The sequence below is a fragment of the Nomascus leucogenys genome, chromosome 19, assembly GCF_006542625.1.
Source record: "Nomascus leucogenys isolate Asia chromosome 19, Asia_NLE_v1, whole genome shotgun sequence".
NCBI lineage: Eukaryota > Metazoa > Chordata > Mammalia > Primates > Hylobatidae > Nomascus > Nomascus leucogenys.
Window position 1 is genome coordinate 35,481,812 of NC_044399.1, and position 19,921 is coordinate 35,501,732.

The 19,921-nt window shown below is 35.8% G+C and overlaps 3 protein-coding genes across 9 annotated transcripts in view; 2 read left to right on the forward strand and 1 right to left on the reverse strand.

Annotated features, from left to right (window-relative positions):
• NF1 (neurofibromin 1) overlaps positions 1–19,921 on the reverse strand; it is a 284,759-nt gene that overhangs the window by 51,951 nt on the left and 212,887 nt on the right. The window lies entirely within an intron of this gene.
• On the forward strand, positions 624–5,152 carry EVI2A (ecotropic viral integration site 2A). 3 transcript variants are annotated; one of them, XM_030800224.1, is made up of 3 exons: positions 2,388–2,446; positions 2,488–2,496; positions 3,801–5,152. In XM_030800224.1, exons 1-3 carry the CDS (start codon positions 2,388–2,390, stop codon positions 4,507–4,509), a joined length of 777 nt encoding a protein of 258 aa, XP_030656084.1. In that variant the 3' UTR covers positions 4,510–5,152. The 3 variants fall into 3 exon arrangements, with proteins under 3 accessions (XP_003280251.1, XP_012358994.1, XP_030656084.1); XM_003280203.4 differs by lacking the exons at positions 2,388–2,446; positions 2,488–2,496 and adding an exon at positions 624–1,321 and having other exon boundaries at positions 3,793–5,152; XM_012503540.2 differs by lacking the exons at positions 2,388–2,446; positions 2,488–2,496 and adding an exon at positions 1,523–1,861 and having other exon boundaries at positions 3,793–5,152.
• EVI2B (ecotropic viral integration site 2B) lies at positions 8,663–19,091 on the forward strand. Its single transcript, XM_030800223.1, has 2 exons — positions 8,663–8,867; positions 17,225–19,091. The coding sequence occupies exon 2, from the start codon at positions 17,246–17,248 to the stop codon at positions 18,593–18,595; it is 1,350 nt and encodes a 449-aa protein (XP_030656083.1). The 5' UTR covers positions 8,663–8,867; positions 17,225–17,245; the 3' UTR covers positions 18,596–19,091.

Genomic DNA, 19,921 nt, shown 5'->3' on the forward strand with positions numbered 1-19,921 from the left:
ACAATATGAAGGAAGGACCAACATGATTCAAAGTCTGATTAGGACTGAGAGGACTTAAATTAAAATGATGTGTTGTATACTAAGCCTCTGATATTAGAATGTTGCTATCATGAACAGAAATAAGAAGACTGTGACAGGCAGCCTCTTTTAAAGAAAAAATAAAGTTCTTTTTATTTTATTAATTTAATTAATTTTTAAGAGATGGAGTCTTGCTATGTTACCCAGGCTGGATTTGAACTCTTGGGCTCCAGTGATCCTCCTACCTCAGCCTACCTAGTAGCTGGGATTACAGATATGTGCTGTCATATCCAGTTTTTTTTTTTTTTTTGAGAGTCTTACTCTGTCTTCCTGGCTGGAGTGCAGTGGCACGATCTCAACTCATGCAGCCAAGATCTCATGATTTCTGCAGCCTCCACCTCCCGGGTTCAAGCAATTCTCCCGTCTCAGCCTCCCAAGTAGCTGGGACTACAGGTGCATGCCACCCTGCCTGGCTAATTTTTATATTTTTAGTAGAGACAGGTTTTCTCTATGTTGGCCAGGCTGGTCTTGAACTCCTGGCCTCAAGTGATCTGCCTGTGTCACCCTCCCAAAGTGCTGGGATTACAGGCATAAGCCACCGTGTCCAGCCCATACCCAGTTCTTAAAGTCTGTTTCAGTCATGTTAAACTTGAGGTGATGACAGGATGTTTGACAGTTTTGTGTGTGTGTGTGTGTGTGTGTGTGTATACACACACTACACCACACAAAAGCATTTTCTGTCCCATATAATCTAAGTTTACTAGATATTTTCTCAAATAATTGTTGCAGTTCCACAATTGTATATTAACTGATCAGTACCCCATGGACTCCAAACTCACATTTTCAAATCAGTCTGTAGATTTCAAATAAGTCTTTTAGAGAAGATTTGAAATGGAAGATACCATTTCAAAACCTCTTTTGAATGACACTAAAGCATGTAGTAGGCCTATGGAATGAGCATACTGTCAAAAGGCATTAAGTGGAAAACGCTCCCTGCTCTGGGGGCGGGGATTTGTTCTACAAAGCCTCCTGTCATGCCAGTGGCCAACTAGAGAAGTTGGAGTTTTTTCTTTTTTTTTTTTTTTCCTCCTTTGACATGTGCTTTAGTTGCAGTGGAAAGGAAATGTGTCATCTGTGGTTTGGTTTTAAAAGTGGAAAACTAGCTGCACATATCCTTTTTTACTGCAGATTTACTTTAAGGCTCATATTCTCCAAGTCTATTCTGCTTTAAATAAGAAGACAAGAAAAGAAGTGGTTTATCAAAATCACGTTATAATCAGATTTTGACCAAGCATTTTGTAAGGTAGGTCATATATATATGGCTTTTCTTATGCCTTTTCACTTCTAACGTTTGACAGATTAGCGTTCGAGGAAATGCTATCAAAGTGTGTAAGAATCTCACTAACAAACTAGAATCGTGACTGAAAATGTATACTGTTTTTTTTTCTGTCCTATTACATAAATTTTAAGTTAGAAATGAAAAAAATTACCATCGCCATGGAGTTTTAAATTAGGATTAGGAAGGATCTAAGTTTAGATTCCACAAGTAAACTGGAAATGTTTTGTTATTTTTCAAAAGTTAAAAAATAAATTTCTCATTACTAATGCTTGGACATTACAAATTCTACGGAAAATAAATTTTACTGAAAATGATCGGAGATAAGAAAACTTTTGATAACACAATCTGGCCTCCAAGGCATAAACTGGTGTAAAAACAGTCCTCAATTCTCAGGCATTTGTAAGGGCAAGAGAAAGTCTCATTTTGTCATACAGTTTGTTTATTTGGGCACTGCAGTACATCTGGCTGAAGACAATCAACAGCAGGCCTATTATCTGTTCCGTGGTAAGCACTGTTAAAATGTATACCAATACTATGATGTATACTACACTGTTAATGAGCTAATGTGAAAAGAATAATCTTTAAATCATTCTAGCATCTAATACAGAAGTCCAGTCTAGTATAAAAAGAGGGAAATTACTTGCTAATCCAATTTCAAGTATTTCTTTTTGTGAAAGAATCATGAAATATCCAAAGATTTATGTCACTAAACTTAAAAATTAAAGCTGAATACTATTATACAAAAGCCACTGACTTCTGCCTTTAACTGTCTACTAAAGGCCATAATCTAAAAAGTAATCTTAATCCTAGAATATTTAATAAAGAGTTTTTCCTCCCTACTATTAATATGAAATATAGTCTCCAGTTAGCATTGTTTATTACATGCTACTTTTGTTTGTATAACTCAACATATCACATTTCTTATTTTCAATTTCTGTATTTTAATAGTATACAAATGTTAGCCAATGACATATAACAACCATTTCTTATAAAACCTTGATGTTCAAAAGCCTGACTAGCAGTGGCATCCATGTTGCTTAGCAGTTGGTTTGGAAACAAAGACTTTCAGGCCCTACCTATACTAGCTAGGTAAGAATCTGCTTTTTTTTTTTTTTTTTTTTAATAAAAAGGACTCCTAAGTACATTTGAGAAGAATTTCTATAGCATACGTAGGGTTCTTAACCAGGCATTTTCATTTAGTAAATCTCAGGAGAACAATATAGTTTTGCTTTTAGTTCATTCAAATAAATGCTAACAATAAAATACTCCTTTCAAAAGTAGCTCAAGAAAAACTGGTATATTATTATAAGATACCTCAATAATGATTATAAATCTTTCCTGCTGGGTTAGCAGTACATGGAACTGTTAAATTCTAAGATATGCCATTTCTATGTATATCAATCATTTGGTAGATAATAAAAATGAATAATATAATTTGTCTCCTTTTTGTACTAGTTTCCAGCGAGCTCAGGGCCAAAGTAGAAATTCAACATTTTCAATTATATGTTGAGATGCTTATAATCTGCCACTTCATCCCAAATCATCAAGATCCTGATGCCCTATTTCTATTTTATTACACATTTTTTTTTTACAATTATGTCAAAATCAGAAAAAATGCTAGGTATAAATGATACTTTAAAAGAAAATCCAGCAACTTTTGTTGAACTTTTAAGTCTACTCAGAGGAAATTTGCTGTTGTTTTTTTTTTCCCAGATTTTTAGGTTGAGAAAACCGGTATGCCTTTGCCTTCAGAAAGACACAGTCAGTCCAGGGAAATATAAATGAAAAGAGACAACCACCACAGTAAAATTGCGTCCACAAATACACTTACAAATGTATTTCTAAGTACCAGCTTTATTCTAAGCTTCAAGATGAACACCCAAGAAAAAAAAAGAACACCTTGAATTTCTATTTGAAGTTCAGTTTCTTTTGGTTGCTACCAAACTTCCCCTCTTTCCACCAAAAAAATTTGCATTTTTATTTCATACATGAAGCAAGAAGCTCAAGGCCACATTTCTTCTGTAAAGATTGGTGACAGGCTAGAGGGTGGGTAGTTTCTGTAAGAATGATCCTTAATTTTTTTTTTAAAGAAGGAATCAGAAAAGTAAAAGCAGAACTAACTGACTCAAAGCAGAAGTCTAGCACGCTTCAAAGGAAGAAAACTATATAAAGCCATGATATTCCAATTAAAATGATTAATATTTATTTGTAATGCTAACTTCTGGCATCTAAAAGTGTAACAGAAATTAAAATGCTTCTTCATACATAGCTGAATAGGAAAGAAATTCAGTTGAGAAGGAATTCAGGGTAGCGAGTATTAGGCATAAGCCTGTAGTTTACTTGTAACATCTCAACACTATCTTTTAACTACAATTACCAAAACTAGGATCCATTATTCTTTCACAAACTAACAAATTATATTGCTATCCCAACAGATTACCAGTATGCCCACGGACATGGAACACACAGGACATTACCTACATCTTGCCTTTCTGATGACAACAGTTTTTTCTTTGTCTCCTGGAACAAAAGCAAACTATACCCATCTGTGGGCTAACAGTACTTCTTCCTGGGATTCAGTTATTCAAAACAAGACAGGCAGAAACCAAAATGAAAACATTAACACAAACCCCGTAACTCCTGAAGTAGATCATAAAAGCAATTCTACAAACATGCCTGAAACATCTCACATCGTATCTTTAACTTCTAAATCTGAACAGGAGCTTTATATACCTTCTGTCGTCAGCAACAGTCCTTCAATAGTACACAGCATTGAAAACACAAGCAAAAGTCATGGTGAAATTTTCAAAAAGGATGTCTGTGTGGAAAACAACAACATGGCTATGCTAATTTGCTTAATTATAATTGCAGTGCTTTTTCTTATCTGTACCTTTCTATTTTTATCAACTGTGGTTTTGGCAAACAAAGTCTCTTCTCTCAGACGATCAAAACAAGTAGGCAAGCGTCAACCTAGAAGCAATGGCGATTTTCTGGCAAGTGGTCTATGGCCCGCTGAATCAGACACTTGGAAAAGAACAAAACAGCTCACAGGACCCAACCTAGTGATGCAATCTACTGGAGTGCTCACAGCTACAAGGGAAAGAAAAGATGAAGAAGGAACTGAAAAACTTACTAACAAACAGATGGGTTAGTGAAGAAAAATGCAAAGTAGCAATGAGAAGGGTTATGGAGTAAAAATGAAGTCAGTTGGTATTTAATCCCAAAGTGTTGTTCTGATGATCTAAAATTTGACATGGTAGACCTTGCAATTTAGAATCAAGCAGGTGAGACAGGTAGAAGTATGCCTGCTGAATTACTTAAACTGTGTACTTTTGTTCTGACACTGAATATTTTAAAAAGCAAATAATAAAATAACTAAGCATTTGAGGAAAGTTTTAAGGATAAATTGAGGAAACTGATTAATAGAGATAGCAAGGGACAATTAAATAAATATTCCCTATGTAGCAATAGTGGTTAGATGATCTTTGTCTGAATGTAATTAAACTTTGAAGAGTTTTAGTGTGTGCTTAAAGCCAAGTATATGCTTTAACATCAAATGGAAGTCAAATTCCTAATGCATAGATAGAGCTAAACTGTGTAATTTAATGGTATCTTCTTTGCTGGATGTGGCAGAATCCATACCAGCTTATCAATCAACACAGCTAATTTTAGCCTAGATCCTTTTATCTTTCCATATGGCACACGTAAGAAAGTGTTTTTCTACTATTAATACTAAATTAAAACCTTTACTTTTGTATAATAAATTAAAACTCAGAATAAACCTGTGACCATGTATATTTGCATTCACTTTATTACTTTAGAGAACACGTTGTAAAGATCAGTAAGAAATAGAGCACGACTAAAATAAATAAGATTTATAGCCACACCAATAGGCTGAGTGTAAATGCAAAGTATGTTTCACTGTTTAAGATTAATAATATTCATCTTTTCTATAAATACTACTTACTGGAACATTAACAACAAGTACCCAAAGGTTGATTAATTTTTGGACTTCAAGGATGCCAAGTAGCCTAATGATTGATTAGGGGTGTGTGTGTGTGTGTGTGTGTGTGTGTGTGTGTGTGTGTGTGTTCAAATCTGGAAAACTGGATACTTCAGGTTATAATTTAACCTTTAAAGAAACTGGCTTCAAGTAAAATAATGACTTATATTTAAGTTGAGATCACCCCCCATCTTCAATTAAATATATTACAAAAATTGGTTTGAGAGACTTTCCAAATATCTACTGAAATTAACACAGGGCTAAGATCAGGCCACATTTCAAAAATCTCATTCCTTACTGGGCATTTATTTTGGGCAATATATTAACCATTTAAAAAATATTTTTTATATATTTTTTCCCAAGTATGACTACAATCTTACTCTCCCTTCTAAGCTAGTGATTCTTACCCTGGCTGCATGTCAGAATCACCTGAAGAGTTTTTAAAAAACACCAATGCCTAATTCCCATGTCTTCCTTCTGATGCAACTGGAATGGGGTGAACTCTAAGCATTGGTAATTTTTACGTAACTCTCAAGGTGATAACTGCTCTTGGTCATCAAATTCAAACGTCTAGCTATTATTAAAATGAGAGGAAAAAAATAAAGCATCATTTTTATTATCAATTTATTAGCAATTTGTAAAAAAACAAATCTATTCTCCAAACAAGAAATCATAACAATATTATTCCAGATAAAGTTAAGTGTCAACAAAGTAAAAAGGAAAGCATGAGAATATTCATGCCAGTCATGGTGACTGAAATCGGGTTATCTTTTGAGGGGAAAAATGACCCAGATTAGAAATGAAACTGGGCAGACTTCCCATTCTGTGCAAAAATTGAAAATTTGAGATTGTGCACCAGTACATCCAGTAGTAACACAAAGCACTCCTTGAATCAAGGGTCGTAAATAAATACTTGTCAGAGAAAATTAAAAGAAATTAATATCATCATAAAAATAGGAAATTACTTTCATATTCAACATACTGGTCAAACATTTTCTCACCAGAGAGCTTCTACCACAAGGATATTTAAAAGAATATTTAAAATTCACCACTCACTATCTTGGCTATTAAACATATACTCTCAGAATGATACTATCCATATACTCTCAGAATGATACTATCCAGTGATAGTTACTGAACAAACAGAAGTGGTTCCTTTCCAAATGACAGGTACTTAAAAATGGTAGGTAAGATATCTTGAGTTCAAAATTTAAAAGTCATTTAGTTTTGAACAAAAACACATTCCCTACCCCTGGGTATTACAGTTCACCAGCTTAATTCAGGGATTTAAGAATAGTGAATCAGGTCAGGCACAGTGGCTTACACCTATAATCCTGGGAGGATCACCTGAGGCCAGGAGTTCAAGGCCAGCCTGCACAACAAAGTAAGAGCCTCATCTTTACAATAAATAAATAAGCCAGCCAGCGAGCATAGTAGCATGTGCCTGTAGTCCCAGCTACTCGAGAGGCTGAGGCAGGAGGATTGCTTGAGGTGAGGAGTTAAAGACCAACCTGGGCAACACAGCAATACCCTGTCTGTAAAAACAACAATACTTCCAAAAACCAGAGAATCAAAAGCTTTATAGCATTTGATTATATTATGCTTTATAGTAGGAGCCCGTAAAAAAAAAACTATTCTTTTTGCACCAAGCTATAAGTACCCTGAAGTTAAGAACAAGGTCATTAATAATCTGTGTTTCCCGCAGTGACCAGGAAAAAGCAGTGCATGGGTTAACACATTCCGTATCTACTATAATATGCACCATGCAAGGCACTTTATATTTATTTAATTCCACAATAAGCTTATAAATTAGGAATTATGATCTCCATTTTTCAAGAGAGGAAAGGTGACTTACTCAAAGAAATTTTTATTCAGATGGACTCACTCTTTTCAATACACTTTGTTTAGTTAACTTAAAAATTTTTTGTATTTTAAATTTTTGTGGGTACATAGTAGGTGTATATATTTAAAGGGTAATGAGATGTTTTTATACAGTCACGCAATGTGAAATAATCACATCATGGAGAATGGGGTATCCATCCCTTCAAGTACTTATCCTTTGTGTTACAAAGGATCCAATTACACTTTTAGTTATTTTAAAATGTATAATTATGTTATTAATGATAGTCACCCTGTTGTGCTATCAAATAGGTCTTATTCATTCTTTCTATTGTTTTTTGTACCTATTAACCGGTAACACCATCTCTCCAACCCCTCATTACCCTTTAGTAACAAGTTAACTTTAGTTAACTTCTTATTTAAAAAATGATCCCCAATTTATTTTATTTTCCACTGAGAAGTAACTACTTTGTGGGTAACCAAATAAATAGTTGTGAACTTGAACTCAAAAGTCACTAGTAAAATATTTGGTCAAAATAATTTAATTACAGATATACAAATGGCAAACAGGCATACAAAAGGGTACTCAACACCACTGATGACAGAAACGCAAATCAAAACTACAATGATACATCATCTCATCCCAGTTAAAATGGCTTATACCCAAAAGACAGGCAATAACAAGTGCTGGGAAGGATGTGGAGAAAAGGGAACTCTCGTACACTGTTAGTGAGAATGTAAATTAGTAAAACCATTATGGAGAACAGTTTGGTGGTTCCTCAAAAAACTAAAAATAGAGCTATCATATGATCCAGCAATCCCACTGCTAGGTATATACCCAACAGAAAGGAAAACAGTACAAAGAGACATCTGCACTCCCACGTTTGTTGTAACACTATTCACAACAGCCAAGATTTGGAAGCAACCTAAGTGTCCATAAACAGATGAATGGATAAAGAAAATATGGTACATATACACAATGGAGTATTATTCAGCCATAAAAAAGAATGAGATCCTGTCACTTGCAAAATAATGTAATTATACTTTTACCTGGACTTTTTATATTATGAGGATATAACATTACATTTATTGGTTACCTACAGTGGGTGAGGCATTTATACATGTTATATTATGCTATCTTATTTAATCCTCACAATAACCCAATAAAATATTCCTTTAGAGGAGGAAACCATGACTCGGAAGTGCAGAGTCTTGCCTAAGGTCATACAAGTAAACAGAACACATCACTCACTTCTTATGAGAAGAAATCTCACTATAAGTGATAACCCAACTGGCAGCTTTTCTTCTTAGAACTTGTAATTTTCTCTTCGGGACTCCATCCTAAATATTTAATTTATATAATCATATTACTAGAGTATCTCAAATATTTATTTACATAATTAAAAGCACTCAAATCATAGGGCTCCAAAATGTATTTCAAAATAAGTTCTGTTAAAGTAATATATTTCTTAGTCACTTTGTGGTTTATTGCACTTCCGGAACCAGCTACTGGATAAACTTCCTCTTTTTCTACAGAAACTATTTCAGTTTGCTAGAGGAACATTTTAAATCTGAATTGAACCACCCATTTTCCTTTCTTAGCCAAATCACCAAAATGTCCAGTTAGAACAAGAATTTAGCATTCTGCAAAAGAAGTTAACAGCTGAGGTAAGAAAATTTTCACACAATTTGGTTTGATCTTGCTTTATATAAAATTTATTTTAAAAACTGTCATTAGTGTTTTAAACTTAAACTCTGATAGTCTAAAGATGTCTATAACGGGTTTTTGTGGTTTTGTTGCATAGAATCAAAAAATACTTAGTGTTCAGCTTGCCTTAGAAAAATATTTTCACCTAGGTTTGTATAAGACCTTTTAAGTTTAAACACACACACACACACACACACACACACACACACACACACACACATATTTTTTTTTTGAGATGGAGTCTTGCTCTGTCTCCCAGGTTGGAGTGCAGTGGCATGATCTCAGCTCACTGCAACCTCCACCTCCTGGGTTCAAGCAATTCTCCTGCTTCAGCCTCTCAAGTAGCTCGGATTACAGGCGCCCATCACCACGCCTAGCTAATTTTCTTGTACTTTTAGTACAGATGGGGTTTCACTATGTTGCCCAGGCTGGTCTCCTACTCTTGACCTCAGGTGATCCCCTTACCTTGGCCTCCCAAAGTGCTGGGATTACAGGAGTGAGCCACCGCTCCCAGCCACAGTCATATTTGTTAACCTTAGTTTTAGAATTAAAAAGAAACTATAGCCATGGCAGATAAAGCTAGGGTTAGAAATAGAACTAGATTCCACAGGCTATGACTGAATTTATAACCTCCGAAATATTAATTGTTAAAAGTTCTAATGTACTTTTTATAAAATTTTCCTGTACATAATATAATGCATAAATTAAAATTTTTGTATCCCCTTTAGTTTGCATAGTAAGAATGGCCACCTTCACTTAATTTAGAAAAAGAAATCAGATGTGGTATTTGATTATTATTATTATACGTGCTTTATTTTTTACATATAGATTTTTATATTTAATAATGATGACATGAAAACATTATGGCTCATTTTAAAAGCTTACTAAGCCAAAAATGTTAGTCAATAACCAAACATGCACGCGTATATTAATATCATCTACGTGTTTATGTCACATTATCTGAGACTTTAGAACACAGTATAAGATAGAAGAAACCCATAGAATAAACAATAGAAAATTGTTAGTATGCATAAAGATGCTTGCGGTGGGTAAAATGGGCAAATAAAAACTGCAAAGAGTATTTTACATAGACTTGTAATTTCAGGGAATAATATGTTCACAGTGGGTGATATCCCATTTCAACACTTAATAAATACTCATGACTTTCTCTTAGAAGGATTTCTTCTAAGTAATTATTGTGGAAGTCAGAAAAATATATTTATCTCTTTTTCAGATTAGGGTTGTCTATATATTTTTCTGCTTCTAATATTTAGTTTATTTCATTATGCATAAAGTCATAAAATTATATTAAATTTTTTTCACTGTCATATTTCGTAAAATTTAAAAATTTCCCATCAATCCTTACAGTGTGTTTTTGTCATCATAGAATCCCATAGGTTTTTTTTTTTTTTTTTTTTTTTTTTTTTTTTTTTTTTTTTTTTGAGATGGAGTCTCCCTCTGTCACCCAGGCTGGTGTGCAGTGGCACAATCGTGGCTCACGGCAACCTCCGCCTCCCAGGGTCAAGAGATTCTCCTGCCTCAGCCTCCCGAGTAGCTGGGATTACAGGCACCCGCCACCACGCTTGACTAATTTTTTTGTCTTTTTAGTAGAAACGGGGTTTCACCATGTTGGTCAGGCTGGTCTTGAACTCCTGACCTCAAGTGATTGGCCCACCTCGGCCTCCCAAAGTGCTGGGATTACAGGCAGGAACCACTGCGCCTGGTCCCATACATGTTTTTAAAGGGTTAGTCCCAAATCTAAAGTTTACTAGTAGTGCCTGTGTTTTCCAGCTAATTCCTACATAATTCTACTTAGAAGGAAACTTTAATTCTGATTAAGTTTGAATTGAGAAACGTAAATCTGATACCTTTCAATGTCCAAGTTTTAAAAAAAAATCACCACAAAATTTTCAGTAAACTTACTAAATATGACACTTTATAGAAACCATTCAAAATTCTTATAATAGTTTTCATAGAAATAGGACTAAAATGGGTTTTCAGGTATTTCTTTCCTACCCTTTATCTAAGAGTACCTACAAGTGTTATTTACATATAATTCCCACCAACTCACATCTCCTTCCTTCATAAAGCATTTCTATTTCATAACTTTTCTATGAAAGGCAGTATAGCACATATAGTGAAATGTGATAGAAAGAAAGAGTTCTGGCACAAGATTAGCATGATTTTTGTATTAGTGCCACTACTTAGAGCTGTGATACTGCCAAGTTACCCAACATCTTGGTGTCTCAGTTTCCTTTTCTGTAGGATGAAAAAGCCACCACCTAGCTAATTAAAATAGGATACTACTTAGCCTTTGGTGGGTGCTCAGTTAAATGGTCACTATCATGACACAAGATGGTCATCAAATACTTCCTATTGCAGTTGAAGGTCAATTTCTCTTTCCACTCTTCCTCAAGATGCAGAATGGCTGGTTTTTTTCTTTTATGGTTTCAAAACTTCACTAGTTAGAGATAATACTACTGCTAAATTTTAATCTATTATATTTGCATCACAACTTTTATTATATCAAAGTAATTGATACAGCTATCTATACTTGTCTTTTGTCTAGGATATGCTCTCCAAATCTTGATTCTCTTTAAAAGATAATGGCATACTTCCTAACATATCCAACTTAACAGCATCAATTTTAAATGCTGGACCCTTTAAGTACTTACGCATTATATTTATAAGAACATGTCTATGGCCTGGCTCCGTGGCTCACGCCTATAATTCCAGGACTTTGGAGGCCAAGGCGGGCAGGTCACTTGAGTCCAGGAGTTCAAGGCCAGCCTGGGTGACATGGTGAAACCCCATGTCTACAAAAAATACAAAAATTAGTTGGGCGTGGTGGCGTGCACCTGCAGTCCTAGCTTCTCTAGGGAAGCTGAGGTGTGAGGATCGCTTGAGCCCAGGAGGCAGAGGCTGTAGTGAGCTGACACTGCACCACTGCACTGCAGCCCAGCTGACAGAGTGAGACCCTGTCTCCAAAAGAAAAAAAAAAAAAAAAAAAAGAACATGTCTTATACACGGGGACTCCTGCTTCACTGTAACTGTCTTTAAAATGTTTAAATTTATGTTTTTCTTTTTAAAATATTCTAAATATTCAGCAAAGAAAAAGAACCAAAATCACAGATTTAAACCTCAAAGTGCCAGCCTATAATAATGAGTAAAATACCGGCATATGAGGGCTGCCAGATTTGGTATTTGCTTGAGCAGCAGACTAACGGATTTCTGGAAAACTCTATATAAAATGTACACAGGTACATGGGTTCTTTGGAGTAATTGCTAGGTATGCTTCTGGATAGTGTCAGGAAAAAAAAAAGGGAGAGGATGGTAAGGATACTCACAGCAGACAGGAGAGCCTGAAATGAAAGGTAAATGAATTTGAAAGGATGGTTCATTCTGGTCCTCCATTTTAGAAAGCAAGCTCCTCTTTACTGTCTCCCTGCACTCACAAACACAGGCCAGCCACAACAGAGCAGCATTTTGCCGTTGCTTCTTTCATCTACATCAATCATCCCCCCCACCCCCAACTTCTTCATTTTGCCTACTTCAATCATCTACACTGCCTTCTTGCTAATTATATAACCACTGCTTTTTTTTCAGCTGTTTATTAACTTTTCTTCTTTTCTGTATCTTCTCTAGTCAATTGACCTTCCTCTTTTCTGTTTGCTGCTTCCTAGAGTTTTTGTTTTTTCTCTTTTGTGTTATGTTGTATTTCTTTGCATTGCCTTTTATATTATTCTAAATCTTCTTCTCCTTTTTATTCCCCTGCCCAATATTGTTCTTTACCTACAGAAACAATGTTGGTACTTCAGGTACACACCACTTACATATTTTAAAATGTGTATGCTAAATAACCTTCCACACTGGTAATAACGCTGGCCTCATTACCTCTGGGAAAAAAGTCAGTTTTTTCCACTACTATATTCCCTATTTATTCTTCTTTTAAATCTTTCTCCTCCTTCTCTGGACTACACTGAATTGCCATCATAGAATTCTAATACAGTTTCTAGTATTCTGATGTAGCAGATCCTAGGAGGAAAAAAAGCTAACTGAAGAGTGGTAGAAAGTGTTAGGATAGGCAAAAAATGGAATTTGGTTTTAATATTGCCATAACCATTAACTGACAAATGAAAATCTCATACATGGAGGGTTCCACCAGCTTACTACTGATATTAGAGGATAGGAGCCTATCAAAATTGATTTTACAAACTAACCTGGGTTTATAATTATGTTCCTGTTTGGGCTCTTTCCTTCTCTAATGCCTTTTTCAGCTAACTGAAAAGAGGAACCGTATGGTTTCCTTATTTTAAGCAAAGTCACAAAAGAGGAAACATTTTTGGCTAAAGACAATTCACGGCTTATATTTTCTGATGCTTTGGATAGCATTAAAACAGATTTTTAAAATGAAATTCTGAAGAGAATAACATTTTCTAAAGAAGTCCCCACGTTTTTTTTTTGTAATCTATAAGAATAATGGGTAGGAATGGCATGGATGATGACCATCTAGAGATGATTCAAATCCCTATATCTATGCCAAAAGTGTTCAAATTTTCCCTTTTAAATCTTTTGCAAAATGGATAAAAAGCAGAATTTATTAACTTAGATTTCACTGCCTCTGCTTATATTCTTGGTAGAAGTACTAGTAAAAAGCAAAAACTAAAATGGAAAGCAATCAAGAAGCCCAATACAGGTTAAATGTTTACTGTGCTCCTAATATATAAGGCATTATACTACAAAGAAATCAAAATATAAAAACGTGAGGCAATAAAGGGTAGCAGAAAGAATGTATGCTTTGGAATCAGGTGGCCCTGCGTACAAACTCCCAATCTGTCACTTAGAGTGGTATAACATCAGGCAAACTGCTTAACTCATTTGACGCTGTCTCTTTATCTGTAAATAAGGGATCCCTTTACCTTCCTCATAAAGTCATTTAAAGGTTCTGTGAAATAAAGTATGCAAAACTGGGATAGTACAACACATAATATGCTCTAGGTAAGTATTTTTCTTTCTCCTTTCTGCCTTCTTCAAGGTTCTTTATAATCTTGTTCAAGGAAGTAGGTATAGGAAAATGTGAAAAGTAACAACAAATAAACACAATTACTTAACAGAATAGAAGTGTGAGTGAGATACGTACATGAGTTATGAAAGGAACCATAAAAACAATAAATTAGAGCTAGGGGGAATTCAGTAAATGACTGATCTGTTTGGGCTGTAGTCAGTCACAGAGAACTTAGGTTAAGAAGGGGAATTTAAACTGAGGTCTGAAAGATGAGGACAGATTCAGATATGCAGCCAGAAAGAGGAAGAGACTAAGTCTGGAAGAAAAAAAAAAAAGAACACCCTTGAGAAGGGTAAAAAACAGCATAAAAGTGTCTGTTTAGCGGGAAAACAGCGTGTGTTTAGAAAGTATGCAAGGTGGGAAAGGGATGCATTTGGCTGGATAAGAAGTTTCAGTCATGATAGGTGAATCTGGACTGGTTAACTCAAGCCAGAAGGAAGAAAACTCAATTTAGAAGTTTTATCTTAACAGGCCAGGCGTGGTGGCTCACGCCTGTAATACCAGCATTTTGGGACGCTGAGGCGGACAGATCACTTGAGGTCAGGAGTTCGAGACCGGTCTGGACAACATGGTGAAACCCTGCCTCTACTAAAAATACAAAAATTAGCCAGGTGTGGTAGTGTATGCCTACTGTAGTCCCAGCTACTCGGGAGGATGAGGCACAAGAATCACTTGAACCCAGGATGTAGAGGTTGCAGGGAGACAAGATCATGCCACTGCACTCCAGCCTGGGTGACAGAGCGAGACTCTGTCTCGAAAGGAAAAAAAAAAAAAGGAAGTTTTATCTTAACAGAAATTAAACCCTCAAGCAAGGCAGTAGTAACCTGATCATGCATGCTTTTAAGATTAATTCAGCAGCGTGCAGGAGAGTTCAAAGGAGAACTGTTTTAAAATTTAGGCTTGAATTATTAGTATAGGAAAAAAGATCACATATCTTTTCTTCTACTAAAACAGGGTCATTTATCATCACTGTGTACGAAGTGGTAGAGGAGTAAGCAATGATATGCTATTTAGATATGCTGAAAAGGTAATTTGTAAAATCTTTATTGCACCTTCCAACAGAACATCAAATCTCTCTAAATATAGGCTTATGAGTCAGAAGAACTATAGTTTCTAATCATGTATACCAATATCTAACACCCTAAGATATTCTATTCCCTAATGTTAAGAGATAACCAAATAGTTGCCATTGTGTTTGATGATGTACAAAACAAGTATATTATACCATAAGTTGCAAATTGTCTCGGTAGAACTCCTCACTTTAGAGGAAAGGCAATTGAGAACAGGAAAGGTTAAGCAACTAGTTCTCATGGTTAGACAGGTAGTTAGATGGGAGAATTAGAACTGAAACTTAACTCTCCAAGTTTTAGCATCTACCACATCCCAGAAAAAGCCCTATCTGCCAAACTTTCATATGTGCCTTATTTTCCTGTGCCCACACTGTTGCTCTCCCTGGCTAGAAATTTAATTAGTTCTTACAGACTTTAAAAATTCAGTTCAAGTTTTACTTCACTGAAGCCTTCCCAGGCTAGGTTAACTTCTGTGTACAACTCCTGCATACTTCTATGAGAAAGCTTATTAAATTATTGTAACTGGGCCAGGCATGGTGGCTCACACCTGTAATCCCAGCACTTTGGGAGGCCAAGGCAGGCGGATCACCTGAGGTCAGTTCTCAAGCAGCCTGGCCAACACGGTGAAACCCCGTCTGTGCTAAAAATACAAAAACAGGCCAGGCGTGGTGATGTGTACCTGTAATCCCAGCTACTTGGAGGCTGAGAGAGGAGAATCAGTTGAACCCGGGAGGCGGAGTCTGCAGTGAGCCCAGATCGCACCACTACACTCCAGCCTCGGTGACAGAGTAAGACTGTCTCGAGAAAAAAAAAAAAATTATTGTAATTATTTTTTAGCTTTTTTTCTTTCTTCTTTTTATTTAGAGATGGGATCTCACTATGTGGTCCATGCTGTTCTTGAACTCCTGGCCTCAAGCGATCCTCCCACCTTGGCTTCCCAAAGTGCTGGGATTACAGGAATCAGCCACTACGCCTGGCCTTTACTGTTTGCTTCTACCACTAGAATCTGAAACACTTAAAGGCCGTGACTATCTTTTTTTTTTTTTTTTTTTTTTTTTTCAAATCTCCTAAACCTAGAACAGGGCTCCACACAAATGTGGCATTTTTCAATAAATGAATGAAAGCAGCAGCAGGACTACTTGACCAACTGGATTGAATTTACTCCACCAGATTCAGAGATCACTCTAGGATTTTAAGCCTAGGACTCTGAGTTGAATTGAATTCTTTAAAAATATGCAATATTAACATAAGGCTACCATGCTACAGAGACACTGAGGATGCCACAAAGATTACTAATAGACTTTGTGCCTAAGAAACTTAGTTGTACCACTAACAGATATAGAGAAGTTGGGAGAAGAGTCAGTTGTGAGAGTAAAGATGAACTCCATTTTAAATATGTTGAATTTGCTGATAGTGGGAGATATATATATATGGAAAAATCCACCAAGAAGTCATACAAATAGAATTAGGACAAAGAAGATGTAGGCTGGAGGTAGAGGTTTGGGAATTGTGGCATAAAGCTAAGAACTAAAATCTTACAGAATCAGGAACAAAGAAAAGTAGGTAAGGGTGAGGACTGAATATCAATTAACCATATTTAGGAGGGAGAAGAAAAAGAGCTAGTGAGAGTAACATGAAAGGAAGACTGATTACAAAAAGCTACTTGAATATTAGTGAAGGAATAGTAGTGTCTAATGTGGTCAAGGAGGGGAGAGGAGAAAAGAAATAAAGAACTATTAGATTAGGTAATAGATGATCACTGGTGTTTCTCAAGGCAGGAGAATCAATATATTTCTAGTAGAAAATGGTGAAAAAAGGTAGAGAACACATGGATCCAGCATATAGAGCCTATGCGTTTTGAGAAGTATGACTAAGTGAAGTACTGAAATATAATGAAGGTAAAGGGGCAGCAGAACCAAGTACAGAACTTGTATTAATAAAAGAAGAGAGATCACTGCTTATGAGGTCCAAATGCTGTATGATGGGCTAGAGTATATCCAAGAGTTGTTACACCAAGCCTACAGTGTATCAAGTCTACATTAGGAATAATAACTACTAATCAACTACTACTAATTAGGAATAATGTCTACCTACTTTATGCCAGGAATTATAACGAAAAGTCAAATTTTTAACTAGACACCAATGACGCCTGTCTTTCTCTTTCATTATAAACCCACTATAGATAAGGAGGAAATATTCTGAAATGGATCCCAAATATTTCGTCTTAATTTTGTTTTGTGGACACCTGAACAATATATTTTTTTCAAAGACAGAGACAATTACAACAGAGAAGCAGTCACAGCCTACCTCATTCACATCATCAATGTCACACGTATTGGCTAATTCTCAAAACACAACAGGGAATCCTTTGGGTCAACCAACACAATTCAGCGACACTTTTTCTGGACAGTCAGTATCACCTGCCAAAGTCACTGCTGGACAACCAACACCAGCTGTCTATACCTCTTCTGAAAAACCAGCAGCACATACTTCTGCTGGACAACCACTTGCCTATAACACCAAACAACCAACACCAATGGCCAACATCTCCTCCCAGCAAGCTGTGTTCACCTCTGCCAGACAACTACCATCTGCCCATACTTCTACCACACAACCACCAACGTCATTTGTCTATACATTTACTCAACAATCATCATCTGTCCAGATCCCTTCTAGAAAACAAATAACTGTTCATAATCCATCCACACAACCAACATCAACTGTCAAAAATTCACCTAAGAGTACACCAGGATTTATCTTAGATACTACCAGTAACAAACAAATCCCACAAAAAAACAATTATAATTCAACAGTTGCCATACTAATTGGTGTACTTCTGACTTCTATGTTGGTAGCTATAATCATCATTGTACTTTGGAAATGCTTAAGGAAACCAGTTTTAAATGATCAAAATTGGGCAGGTAGATCTCCATTTGCTGATGGAGAAACCCCTGACATTTGTATGGATAACATCAGAGAAAATGAAATATCCACACAACGTACATCAATCATTTCACTTACACCCTGGAAACCAAGCAAAAGCACACTTTTAGCAGATGACTTAGAAATTAAGTTGTTTGAATCAAGTGAAAACATTGAAGACTCCAACAACCCCAAAACAGAGAAAATAAAAGATCAAGTAAATGGTACATCAGAAGACAGTGCTGATGGATCAACAATTGGAACTGCTGTTTCTTCTTCAGATGATGCAGATCTGCCTCCACCACCTCCCCTTCTGGATTTGGAAGGACAGGAAAGTAACCAATCTGACAGACCCACAATGACAATTGTATGTCCTCTTCCAAATGATTCTACTAGTCTCCCTCCATCTCTGGACTGTCTCAATCAAGACTGTGGAGATCATAAATCTGAGATAATACAATCATTTCCACCCCCGCTTGACTCACATAACTTGCCCCTGCCACCGGTAGATTTTATGAAAAACCAAGAAGATTCCAACCTTGAGATCCAGTGTCAGGAGTTCTCTATTCCTCCCAACCCTGATCAAGATCTTAATGAATCCCTGCCACCTCCACCTGCAGAACTGTTATAAATATTACAACTTGCTTTTTAGCTGATCATCCATCCTCAAATGACTCTTTTGTTTTTCTTTATATGTTAACATATATAAAATGGCAACTGATAGTCAATTTTGATTTTTATTCAGGAGCTATCTGAAATCTGCTCAGAGCCCATGTGCATAGATGAAACTTGTTTTTAAAAAAAGTTATTTAACAGTAATCTATTTACTAATTATAGTACCTATCTTTAAAGTATAGTAGATTTTACATATGGAAATGGTACGTGTTTCAATGATTTAAGAACTCGGAAACAATCTACATATACTTATTACCCAGTAGTTTTTTTTCCCTGAAAAGCTGTGTATAAACTTATGGTGAATAAACTTTTATGTTTCCATTTCAAAGACTGGGGTGGAGAGGAATAAGAGACTAAGTATACACTCCAAGTTTTAAATTAATACCTCAAGTATTAAATAAATATTCCAAGTTTGTGGGAATGGGAGATTAAAATGCATGTTTGAGAATAGAGAAATTTTCTTCTTGGTTTCATTGCAAAGAGTAAAACAAACATGTTAAAACATCAACTGAAGGGTTGGGTTAGGGACATTTACCCTGAAAAAAAGAGGAGGATGCATCATAAAATGTAAATATTTTCCTATCATGTTGGGGGGGCACAAATTTTAAAACTGGCATCTTTACAAGTTTCTTCTTTATAAACACCCAAACAAAATCAAGTTTTATAAAGCAAAAAAAAGGAAAAGAAGACTATGGCTTCATTCTAAATACAGGTGACTTTGGGTGATTTTTTTTTTTTTTTCAGGAAAAAAGACTATCAAAACACAGATGATTCTCAACTTTTTACTAAACTTATACTTTCTGATGCTATCCACTCTTAAGTCACCTTTCTTACACAGAATTTCATCTTTATCCATTATCTGACAATTGGTAAGTCTGAGTTATTAGAGTACGAATGGGCCCAATCTTTGTCAAAGTCAAGAGTGGTCATCAGCCTGTACTTTTGGGGATGCCAGCCTTTGCCTGCAGAAGTGCTCCTTTGCCCAAAAAGCACATATTCTTCCTCATCAGTCCCATCTAACTCCAGAGGGAAACAAGCACTTAGAATAAAATGGTAGCCCAGTCTTGGAGAATCACTCACAGTTCTGGGATTTTCAGAATAGAACATAGCATTTATTCATAGCACTGGCATTCATGACATTAACAAAGCTCCATATTTAATAAGAACCAGTAGGGTTCTGGACACAGGAATTTTACATACAATGTATTTCCTAAAATCGTTCAAGCCATCTTTATTGACCATTAATTTTTTAATCTGTAGAAACACTTCCTTGAGCTTCTTA